Source organism: Manis pentadactyla, chromosome 12, assembly GCF_030020395.1.
Source record: "Manis pentadactyla isolate mManPen7 chromosome 12, mManPen7.hap1, whole genome shotgun sequence".
Classification (NCBI taxonomy): Eukaryota; Metazoa; Chordata; class Mammalia; order Pholidota; family Manidae; genus Manis; species Manis pentadactyla.
This window is the reverse complement of record NC_080030.1, coordinates 80,597,222-80,610,399: the sequence shown is the minus strand read 5'-3', so window position 1 is coordinate 80,610,399 and position 13,178 is coordinate 80,597,222. Positions and strand designations below refer to the sequence as shown.

Below are 13,178 nucleotides of genomic sequence, written 5' to 3'. Positions count from 1 at the left end.
TATGTATGGCAAATTTCCCTCCATCTTATCCCAGCGAAGACCACACATATCAAACACCTACCGAGAAGCCATGCATAAAGTCTTCGGTTCAGGGACATATCCCTCCTTAGCACTACATGAAGGGCTGCTGACAAGATCCTGATCATATCTGGTCGAGTGGCCTGAAAAAGTTAGGAACGTGGTTGTACTTAATCACATACAAAAACATTACTTTTTTTCTTCTTTAAACAAAAAAATGCCTGACAATATGTTCAGAATCAGGGTTTCTAAGGTAGTTTCATATAACACCTTACTTGATCTTTCAAACACAGGAATTATTACTGCCACTTTGGAGATTAGGAAACAGTAAAGAAGAGTTAGGTAACAAAGTTATTTAGCTGCATAGGTGAAACTAAGTGCATTATTTTAACCTCCAGTTTAAAGTTCTCTATCCTATACAAATGAGCAAAATCTGAAAAAAAACAAAGAAAATGGAGCAAGAGGGGACAGAAACAAAAAAACATAAACTTTTAGTCTTACACATTCACAGTAGTTTCAACTAATTATAAACTCTATAAATTCATGATCTTCCATCAATTCCATCTTTCATTTCTTGTTTTTTTAACTTTTTTGTATTTCAAACATACATTGAAATACAGAAAATAAAATGAATGCTTTTTGTACCTATAACTTAAGCTTTAACAAATGTTAATTTTTTTCATTTTACTCCAAGTCTTTTAAAGAGAAATAATTCATTTTTCATTTTTTCTTTGCCTCTTTCCTATAGTTTTAACAGATATTTAAAAAATGATTTTACAAAAGGAGATCTAGTTTTAGCTAAAAAAGGTAAAGTTAAAAGAAGGATAAAAGAAGGGTGGCTAATTAAATTGCTGTTAATTTTAAGAATATTAGTAGATAATTACTTCAGAATAGACTCTTGAAATCCAAACATTAGAAAGTAATATGGAAATCACCTAGTCCAATGACCACTCTAGAATAAAGGACTGAGCCTCACATGGCCTAAGCATTAGCCAAATTCAAATGTCTGGTTAGTGGCCCAGATGGATGGAGAACTGACATCTCCTTAATCATAGACTTGTCAACTCTTTACTACACCATGCTTCTTGATAGTATTAGAAAGGATTCACCCAGCTTACTTGTTTTGAAGGAATCTTACAGAAATAACTGAGATGTTGCAGAACCCAGATCATCAACAGCAAACACATCATGGTCACTTATCTGGATATAAATATTTCCTACTAATCTGAGCAATTCTCAAAGTGTGGTTCCTGGATTACTGAGGATCTCTTCATCCTTTTAAGAGGTCCACAAGGCATAGTAGAAACTATACTCATAACAATACTAAGATGTTAATTTGCCTTTTTTGATGTGTTGACATTTGTTCTGATCATGCAATAATAAGTGAAACTGCTGGCATCTCAGCTCACAAAAAAGCAAAGCAACAGTGGCACTCACTCTGCTTATAGTCATTGCAACTTCTACAGCCACATATTCACAGTAAAATAAAAAAGGAAACAAAACAAAAAAGACTAGTTCAATATTGATGAAACAGCAAAAATTAATTTTATTAAATATTGACTCTGGAGTACCTGTGTTTTAATACTCTGTGTCATGAAAAGGCACTCTGATTTATACTGAGGTATAACAAACAGTAGCAAAAACAGTAGCATGACTGTTGAATTGTGAGCTGAACTATCAGGGTTTTTTTTCCATACAATACCACTTTTACCTGAAAGAATGACTGATAACAAAATATGATTACTCAAGCTTAGACAGTTGGCAAACATTTTCTCAAAAGTAATCAAAATAAGCCTGTCACTGGGAGGAAAACAATTAATATTCATTGTTAAAACTAAAATAATTTGAGCTTCCAAGAGAAAATTAGGATTTTGGAAAATTTGTGTTTGGCTTGAAGTTGTATTATATTGATTGTCTTGAAAGCTTCCCAATAGCTAAAACATTTTATTGATGAGATCAGTAGTGATAGTAATAAATGTGTTTCTTATTGTGTTAACATTAGGAAGATCTGCATAATTCAGTAAACCAACATTTACTCATATTTTTCATTTTCCCAATAACCAACCATGATGCTACAAAAGCATGTATACAACTGCAAGAAAGACTGGTGGATTTTAATGAAACAGAACATGAAAAGTTCATTGATATGATTTTAGATTCCATACTGCAGTTATAGCTTACAGAGCTCTGCATATCAGTGTGAGATTAGATTATGATCAAATACTCCAATCAAAAGAACAAATCACAACAGATTGAATAAAGAAGCATTCTGCTTTCTCTTAGACATTAAAGAGATTTGTAAAATGATAAAACAATGCTATTCTTTTTGTTTCCTCTAATTTTTTAGTATTAACTTTTTTACTGATTACTGTCACTTTTAAATGAATTAGTAAATATTTAAACATTTGTCTAATATGATAAATATAAATAGATCTAACCTACATAAGCAAAAGATTTTTTTAGGATTCTTAGTATTTTAAAGAGTGTAATGGGGTCCTGAAACCAAAGCATTTGAGAAATGCTGATCTTTCTATTTAACATCAGATATGTAGGTTATAGATATTGTCACAAAATCCTGAGAAGTACTAATGTCTCCCAATTTATTTTGAGAGAAAAACTACGCTTAAGAAAATAACAAGTCACTTCTTTACTACTATTGACATCACCACACATTTCTAATATGGGAAAAACTCCAGTAAAGTCTCATTTAAAAGTATAAGTATTAGAGACTAGGATCAACTTTCCATAAAACACATAGAGTCTAATACTTGTCAACTGTTGAAGCCTAACAGCAATCATCCTTTTGGGATAATATAATTAAGACTCTCTTAAGTTATAATTACAATCAATATTTGCTAAGTTTATTATAGGCAAGACATGTGAAGAGGGAAAATAGGGAACAAAGATGACTTTGTCTTGATCTCTATTTTCAGATAATCTAATAATTTGGTACAGTGGGTAGGGTATGAACTTTTAAAAAATGCACTCAACATAGCTATTGTTTTCCTAATATAAATTAGTACTAATATAAATTTTGTCAAGACTTTGACAAAATCTTGACCGGTAGGAGTACTGAGGTGGTGGAGTAAGAAAGTAATAATGGAGGAAGCTCAGGCTGGAAAACTGTTAAAAAACACTGGTCTAATGAGATTACAAATTAAGTTCTTCCCAAATTAAGTCTACCATAACTTAATTACTAAGATCTTTTTGGGTTACATATCAGTATACTAAAGGGCTAATAACACTGAATGTCTGGAAGGGAAGAAACAATGGGAAAGTTTAAGAGTAAAAGTTCAATAAATTTTTCAATAATGGGCCACATAATAAATATTTTAAGCTTTTGAGTAACACATATTTCATTGGCACATTTTCATTTTCTTTTATGAGCCTTTAAAAAAGTAAAAATCATTCTTACCTCGTGAGCTATTTGCCCACACCTATACTGATAAGTTTAGACTACAGTGATATGTCCCAGCAGGTGTTTTTGCAGAATAAATGTCCCTGGTTTAAGGACGGAAAGTCTCAAAATAAAAATGGGGTGGTTTCTATGTCCCAGTTAGGGACAGTAATAGGCAATGAAATATAAAATCCTTCAATTATTAATAATTCAAATTCAAGCTGAATAAACTAATTAAGAAAGATTTGATCATGGCCAATCATAATGAAAATTCACTAGTTATCTACTAACCACAGGTCTTAAAAAAATACCCAAATAATAGTCTTTTCTGCTAATGGCTTTTTAGCAATAAACTTACTTTTTTTCCAAGGTAGAAATTCTCTGTATCTTATTTTGTTAGGTATATAGTTCCACCACTCTGAATGCTCACATGTTGGTGGTTCTAAATCAGTCCTCACAATTAGTCCTCAACTCAAAATAATTTAGATCACTTCTTTAAAATGAGGATATGATTAAATTAAGTTGCAGCAATAAAATGCTTCTTTCATTATTTGTTAGGTTAGCTGCTCTCATTTGTAATTAAAAGTACTAGAGAATGCCACAGTGACTAAATACTTGTCTTTCGAATTACAGTAAACTCTGCTAAGGGTCCAACAGACATCCTGAAATCATCATATCAAGAAAAGATAACATCAGGACAGAGATAACAGCTGGGTGGAAGGCCAGGGCCTCAGAGTCTTGGCTCACTCAGAGCTAGCAATGAGGATCTCCTGTATTTATAGGTTATAATCTTTTTTTAAGGTATAAAATAATCTATTTCAATGTCCATATACTTACCCAAATCAATAAACTTTTTTTCAAAAATTTCACAAATTCCACTACAGAAAGAAACTTATTTTCTATGTATGCATTTATTGGCTTATAAAACCAAAGAATCCAAATTAAATCCAATTTAATAAATAACAGGTACCTCAGAAAACTAAAAATGGAAATACCATTTGACCCAGTAATTCCACTCCTAGGAATTTACCCAAAGAAAACAAAATTCCTAACTCAAAAAGATATATGAACCCCTATGTTTATCGCTGCACTGTTTGCAATAGCCAAGATATGGAAGTAACGTAAGTGTCCATCAAATGGTGAATGGATAAAGAAGATGCAGTACATATACACAATGTAATATCATTAAGCCATAAAAAGAGAAGAAATCCTGCCATTTGTAATACCATGGATGGATCTAGAGGGTAGTATGCTCAGTGAAATAAGCCAGGCAAAGAAAGACAAATACCTTATGATTTCACTTATTTGCAGAATATAAAAACAAAGCAAAACAGCATTAGACTCAGACACTGAGAAGTGACTAATGGTTACCAAGGGGGAGGGAGCAGGAGTAGGGGTGCGTGGAAAGGAGAGGGGGATTGTTGAACCACTCTGATTTTCTTATTTGATAATAAAAAAAAAAAGGAAAGAAAAAAGAAACACTACACATCAGGAATCTATTAATTTCCAAAGTATGCCTTATATAATATTGGCATCAATGTTTTACCTGACTCATGTGGAATGGGAAACAGAAGAGTATGAGGTCCAGTGTGCTTCTCTGTACAAGAACACTTGAGTCCTGCACCGAAGTACTTACTGCTTCTACCTGAAATAAGAGAGCCTTTAATATCTATTGTCTATTGTACTGAAAATATTTACCATGAAAATGTAACAATGCTTCATTTTCTCCAATAAATAAAAGTATGCTTCTGATTTTATCATTAATTAAATGTATTTACATTATTTTGAATTGGTAAATATATTATGAAGGTTTACAAATTAAGGAGCACACGAATATACAGCAAAAAGGTTCTCTTTCATCTCCTGTCTCCCAACCACCCAGTTTCCTTTTTGCAAGTAACTAGTATTACCAGTGAATATTTTCTGTAAATATAAGTAAATCAAATACATGCATCTCTATATCCCAAATTCTGCTTTTTTCATTTAACAATGTACTTCAGAGATCTTTCCTTAGAGCTTCGTGGGTTTTTTATGACCAAATAAATACTTTATTTCACAGATGAATCCTAATTTATTTACTAGGCTCTTAATGATGGACATTTATACTGTTTGCAAACATTTACATTTGCAAATAATGCTGCAATATACTTATGTGATGAACAAATACACCTGTAGGATAAATCCTTCAAAGTAGAACTGCCAGGTCTCAAGGTATGTGCACTTGCAATTTAAATAGTGCAATGTTTTCTATTAAGGTTTTATACTTATTTATATTCCTACTAGCCATGTGTGACACTTCTATCTTTCCATGTTTATTCATACATTTAAAAATTTTTGCCAATCTGATATATTAAAACTGGTATCTTGGTATAGTTTAAATTTTAATATATATTATAAATAATGTTTAGCATCTTTTCATGTGTTAGAATTATTTTTATTTCCTTCAGGTTATCTGTTCAAATCCATTTTTCTACTTGATTGTTCATAGTTACTTATTTCTCCTGGCTCTGAATAATAGGGAGGTTAGTCCTTTGACTGTTATGTATTGCAAATAGTTTTCCAATTATGGCACTTAGTTTTTAAAGAAATTTTTAAAAATGACTTGTTTAAACTTCTACTAGGTCATTAAAAGGAAATTAACACTACACTTAAAAATCAGCATAAAAGTGGTACATCATTTTGGAAAATAGTTTCTTATAAACATACACTAGAAGAAAACATAAGAGTAAATGATTGTGACCTTGGATTAGATACAATTTGTTAGATAATATTTAACACCAAAAGCACAAAAAACAAAAGAGAAAACAGGTAAATTGGACTCGATCAAAATTAAAATTTTTGTACTTCAAAGGACTCTACCAAGAATGTGAGAAGACAATTCACATAATGGCAGAAAATATTTTTAAATCATGTACATAAGATTTTAATATCCAGAATATATAAAGAACTACAAATCAATAAAAAGGATATAACCCAATTTAAATAATGGACAGAGAATTTGAATAGAATTTTCCAAAGAAAATATTTAAAATGGCCAATAACCACAAAAACATATATTCAACATCATTAGTCATTAGAGAAATGCAAATTAAACCACAATGAGATAACACTTTATACCTACTAAGGTGATTATAATAAAAAAGACAACCAATAACAAATGTTGAAAAGGACGTGGAGAAATGGGAATTCCAGTATACTGTTGGTGGAAATGCAAATTGGTAAAGTCAGTTTGGAAACAGTTTGCCAGTTCATCAAACAGTTAAACACAGTCACCATATGACTCAGTAATTCCACTACTAGGTTTATACCTAAATGAAATGAAAACCTAGTGTACATAAAAACTTATACATCAATATTCATAGAACATTATTCAAATAGCCAAAAAAGAAGTAACTATCAACTAATAGTTGGGATAATTAAACTAATGGTTGGGATAATTAAAACATCTATCAACTAATGGTTGGGATAATTAAAATGTGATATTATCCATACAATGGACTTATTATTCAGCCATAAAAAGGAATGACGTATTGATACATGCTTCATTCAACATGGATGAATCTTGAAAATACCATGGCAAGTGAAAGAAGCCATTCATAAAAGGCTACTTATTCTATAAGTGCATTTATATGAAAAGTCTAGAATAGGCAAATCTATAGAAATAGAAAGTAGATTAGAAATGGCCAGGGACAGCAGTGAGGGGGAAATGTGATGTGATTAACAAATACAGGGTATCTTTTTGAGGTGATAAAAAATGTTCTGAAATTAGTGGTGGCAGTTGCACAATTTGTGAATATACTAAAAACCACTCAATTGTACAATTCAAAAGGGTAAATTTTATGGTATGTGAATTATATCTCAATAAAGGTGTTATCTAAAAAAGCTAAAAGAACATTTACTACATGAATCAGGAATCCTATTCCTAGGCATTTTTCCAAGAAATAAAAACATATGTCTATGCAAACTGTGTGCAAAGGTTTACAGTAGCTTTATTCATAATTGCAAAAACTAGAGACAAAATGTTCATTAATCAGCAAATCAATGAACTGTGGTACATTTCATACAATAAAACACTACACAGCAAAATAAAGGAACTACGATATATGCAAAAACATGGCTAAATCTCAAATGTGTTATACGAAGTGAGAGAAACTAGACTTAATGGCTGATACTGTATGATTCCATTTATATAACATTCTGGAAAAGCACAACTACTGGAACAGAAAACAGACCAGTGATTGCAAGAGCCTGTGAGTACAGGGGAACAGGAATTACTACAAAGGGGCACAAAAGAACTTTCTGGGGTGATACAGTGTTCTGTATCCTGACTGTAGTATTGGTTACTTGACTACATGCATTTGTCAAAATTCATACGACTGTATAAGTAAGACGAATTTCAGTGTATGCTAATTATACTTCAATAAATGTAACCAAAAATCCACATAAAAATCTCAATCATTTCATAATCATATGGGGAAAAAGCAAAGGATGATTAGTCATCATTTTTTTAAGCTTCCCAAAATGACCCTTGAAGATTTCTTTGTTTTAAATTCATGTCTCATTTTAAAAGTATAGTACTCTATAAAGAGAAAAAGTTTCCTTCTGTTCCTAATCTTAAAATTTTTAAGTATAAGCAAGCAATCAATGCGATTTTTTTCTACTACCTTTCCCTTCTACTTTAGTATGATATCCTCTTACACAAATCCCACATAGAATCTGGCTGTAACTTTGTCTAAAATCCATCTTCCCTAAAAGGAAGCCATGATCAAAGCAAAGGTCCCATTTGGAGTAATATAATGAATGTGGCTATGTTAACAGTGGTCTGATCAGTTAGCAAGGTAGTAATAAAGACCACTTATTTGCTAGAATAACAGATAATGGAGATAGCATAAATAACAATTCATTTTCCATAAAAAAAATTGAAGCTTTTAAAAAAACAATAATTAGCAATATTTTGTTTTTTTTAAGTTACCTTGAGGAAAATGTAAGCCCCATGAAAATAGGAACTTTGCTCATGACACAATTCTTACTACTGGTTTGGAATAGTGTGCCTGGCTGTAAGTTAAATGAGCAACTATACAGAGACCTACCATTAGCTCAATGTCACTGCCAATTATATAAAGCTGATCTTCCATGGAAAGCTTCCTGTTCAAGTGGGCGAGAACATACGTGATTCCAGGTAAACGCACAGCAGGACTGGTGAGAAGACTACCCCAGAGGGCACTGTAGAATGCTGACTGGTCCACTGCAGCAGCAACCTTTTCCAACAATGTGTTTGTTCTGAGGTACAAAATAAAGTGATTTAAGAAGGGTAACAATTTGGGGAAATGTCTTAATCCTTTTTCAGTTCAGTTTCCTTATCTGTAAAATGAAAACCACAAGTCCGTCCAATGGGTTGTTAAACATCACATACATTCTACTTAATAGTAATCTTATAAGCAGAATATATCTTCTGTTGATTTTCTACAAAATTTTAAAGGACATTTCCAATGTTTCTTTCTCTTTAAAATCACATTAAATTATTCATAACAACCTTAGTGAATTAGACCTATGACAAGAATCAAAGATGCATCATTACTTTATTAGGGACTTCATTTAAAGATTACTCACTTTTGATTTGTTTTAAACATAAGATAGACAATGTGATACATGGAAATCTATTACACTGTAGTACAGGAGAGTCAGAACCAAGAGAAGCTGGTGAAGAGTTCTCCTGTTTACTTCCTTTATGATTTAATACTAACTGTCCCTTTGGCCTCAATTTATCTATGCATTGAAAGAACATGTTTACAAATACCTTTGTAGAACCTGTGTAAAATAACTGGCAAAATCTGAATGTTTGTGTCCCCTCAAAATTCATATGTTAAAACCCTAGCCCCCAAAGGTGATGGTATTAGAAGGTGGAGCCTTTGGGGGTGCTTAAATCATGAGTGTAGAGCCCTCATGAATGAGACTAATGTCCTTATCAAAGAAATCCCACAGAGCTCCAAGCCCCTTCTGTGTGAGGACCCGGGGAGAAGGCTCCAACTGTGCTCCAGGAAGAGTGCTCTCAACACAACACAACCACGTGGATACACTGGTCTTGGACGCCCAGCCTCCAGAACTGTGAGAAATAAATTCCTGTTTTTTATAAGCCAACCAGTCTGTGGTATTTTCTTACAGCAGCCAAAACAGACTAAGACACGTAACAAGATAAATCATAGATACCACAGTTATAAAGATAATTCACCTTTTATGTAAAATTTTAATTGTAACTAGTAGAGTTATAAAGTGGTATTGATTTTATGTTTCCCTTAGAAGAATTAATGTAATGAAATTATAAAGTAAATGAAATAATCTCCTTGTGTTTCTAAAATTGTAAGCAAGTAAGAAACTTAATAAAAGCAAATGGTATGTTTTGAGGACAAAATTATTTTTTCTCCAAGTAGTTCATAAAGGTAATCCAACATTTTCAGAATTAGACTCTTAGTGCATTATGGGAGAATATGAAATACAATAAAATACAGTAGAATGCCCTAGAATAAATTGTTTAAATTTAAATCATCAAGTACAGTCATAAACTAAGTTTGGCATTTTCTATTTTTGCCACCCCAGCTCATAATTTCCTTTTTAGTAAGAACATCAGTAATGAGATACTTAATGTCATCATGCATTGTCTACAACTATTAACCTCAAAAGAAATAGACTCCAAAACGATGTTAATTATTTTTTGAAAAGTTAAAATATCAAGAATATCATGTGAAAAGTTAGTTGATACAGCACAGCACTTAGTGCTAGGGTGTTTTCCACCATTAACAATTCAAAGACGATTGGCACACGGCCCAATTTCTCATTTTATAAATTTAGAAGTCCTATCTGTTGTTTTATTATTTTGAATTATGCGTTAAAATTTTTTGGTTGACTTATAATGTGCTAAGCTAAGTCACTTACTGGTCTAAATGACTTTATTATTATAATAACACAATGAAATAGGTATTATGCTTGGTTTATAAATGAGGAAACTGACTAAAGATCAGAAACATTGAAAAAGCTCTCCTAAGCTCAGTGTCTGTCAAGCCAGGATTTGAACCTAGTCGTCTATGTCCCATGTCTGTGCTCTTGATACCTAGTTGTATTTTCACGGTGACACACAGACTAGATACACTGTAATACATTTTCTGCTATGAAAAGTCTTCAGGTGATATATCGAAGTGGCTAGAATAATTAGTGATGTTAAAATATCACAAAATGTTTCTAAGGATATTTACTGACAAATCCCCAACTTTGATTACTTAGCTGCATCAAACACAGCACCATCCTACCTCTCATAGTACTCTGATCCTTCCTCTAATCCAGGAAGAATACCAGTCAGCAATCCTTGTAGACCAGGCTTCAGTGTTTTACCCAAAGGCAGGTAATATACCTCATATAAACTGAGCAATGTTGGTTTCACAGACATGGCAGCATTTGCAAGAAGAGGAAATAATCCAGAACTGTTTTAAAAAAGTAAAAACAAAAGGGGTTGGGTAAAAGCAAAATAACTACAAAATATTAATTCATATGTACCTACATGTGTATATAAATCTTTTACTTTCTAATGAAATAGTAAGTTATACTGATCAGCTTAAAATGATACTCTGTATATTGATAACTTCTACACCCATTTAACCAACCCAGGTCTGTCACTGGAACTTCATATTCATAAACACAATGGCTAACTAGTTATTTCACAAGGTCTTCAAATTTCAAGATTCCTAAACAGAATTCCCCCCTATCCCTACAAATCTGTTCCTTCTCCTGTAACTTTCATTTCAAAATATGGCATTATCATCCATCTGGCTGACCAAAAGCTATAAATCTAGGGATGATTCTTGGCCTTTAAAAAAAAAATCTACTCTAACTTGCAATCACCAAGTTTTCTCTCCAAGTCTCTCCTATATATTTTCTGAATATAATAAATTATTTCCATCTCCACCATGTATTTCCTTAGAAGAAACTACCATCATATTTCAATCATTCTGTTTTACCAGGGACTGCTTCAGTATTGCTCTGAAGCAGCTGTCCTCAGTAAAACCCCTCACTGGTTTCCTGTCCCCTTTCAGATACAATCGTAAAGTGCTTAGTGGCATTTTAACATCTTGCTACTCCACACCTCTGTACTGCCCACATATGCTTACCAATTTTATTCCTGAACCTTCTGTTCCAGCTATATATAAAAATTTCTTTCAGGTTTGTTTTAGAACTTGTCACACTCTCTTTAATGTCCAAGCCTTTGCACAAGCTGCTCTGGAAGTTACAGTTTCTGCTCCTTCCTTAAATCATCTTTGTTGTCTAGGTGACTCCTAGACTTTCAGGACTCATCTGAACCAGTTTCCTGGAGGAAACTGTCTCCTAATTAGACTAGGTTAGGTTCCCATTCGGTGTTCCTATAAAACTAAATACTTAATAATTCTAATAAGTAATTCTATACTTACTAACAACAATAAGTAATTCTAATAGGTAATCTGTAAATATAAGAAAGCAAGAGACCATGACTATCTTTCTATTCTGTATCCTAAGTCCCAAGCACCAAGTCCCACACTTAGAAAGTACTTAATAAATGAATTAAGAATCTCTCTTGCTCCTCATTTGTAATGAAAATACAGCTTATCAAGAGAGAATCCCCCTCATCTTCCAACTTTTCTGCCTCCAGTTACAGATACAGTTTGACCTAAAGGTACAGTTACAGTCTCTTCAAAGATATCTTCCTCCATGTGTCTCAATATCTGCCACTGCCAGGGCCCTGCTTCACCCATAATCCTTTTTCTTCCCCACAACTTCTACCTTTCGTCTTCCACTGACCTTTGTCTTTCAACATAATTGTGCTTAAATCTTTCCCCATGATTCTAAAAGGAGAACAAACTGCAACAACAAATCCAAAAATCCCTTTAACTTACCTACCCCCTGGCTTCAAGGCACCTTCCTATTTCAACTTTTGAAGAAAAAAATAATAATTTTCCCCAATTTATCACCTTCCATCTGATCTCCAGTCGTGATACTTCTACATCCTCCACTCAAAACTGTTCTCGTTTATGGTCACCAATATTTACTAATGCCAGAGCCAATGGTCTATTTTCCAGCCCTGACTCTGTCTCACTGGCCTGTAATATCTGATGCTACTAACCACAACGTCCTTTTGAAACTCTCTTCCCTTCTGTCTCACAGGTTAGCTCTGTCTCCTGGTACAATTTCTATTTATGACTCTTCTTGTTCCTTTTTACTGACTACTTTACACCACCTGCCCTGTAAATAACATGACTCCTAAATATTCGCAGAGTAGTCTCATTCCTTTTTCCTCATTATGATGCACAATGTACCTGGGTGCTCTCACTTATTCTCTTGGCTTCAAATGCCACCTAAATGCTGACACTCTAAAATCTCTTTCTTGCTGGATGTACAGATTTTTATTATGAAAAGCTTACTTTACCTACCCATTTAATATTTCAAGATGTTCAAACTGCACATCAAGCCTTCTTAGTAACACTTTTGTGTGCTCTATTTAAAAATAAAGCTTGAAGGAGCAATATGGTATTATCATATATTAGGTTACAGAGCTTTAAAAATGTATACAACTATGTTAAACCATAAGCCATAAGATTAAGGGAATTACATAATAAAAAATAAAGTCTAGCATTAATATGAACTTTAGTTTCTAAATTAGCTATATTTCTAAAATATATAGATAACCAATATAATTTTACTCCATAATGTTTGTATGTGTAAGGATGTCATATTTAGAAATGGT

At 32.7% G+C, this 13,178-nt stretch overlaps 1 protein-coding gene across 9 annotated transcripts in view; it reads right to left on the bottom strand.

The window, feature by feature from the left end:
* Positions 1 to 13,178, bottom strand: part of DOP1A (DOP1 leucine zipper like protein A) — a 134,860-nt gene that overhangs the window by 71,996 nt on the left and 49,686 nt on the right. For all 9 annotated transcript variants that reach the window (XM_036896955.2, XM_036896946.2, XM_036896951.2 and 6 more), the window contains exons 4-7: positions 10,717 to 10,887; positions 8,506 to 8,695; positions 4,962 to 5,060; positions 62 to 161 (exon numbers count right to left, since the gene is read on the bottom strand). In XM_036896955.2, the coding sequence (XP_036752850.2) occupies positions 62 to 161; positions 4,962 to 5,060; positions 8,506 to 8,695; positions 10,717 to 10,887 (560 nt within the window). The remainder of the gene's footprint in view (positions 1 to 61; positions 162 to 4,961; positions 5,061 to 8,505; positions 8,696 to 10,716; positions 10,888 to 13,178) is intronic.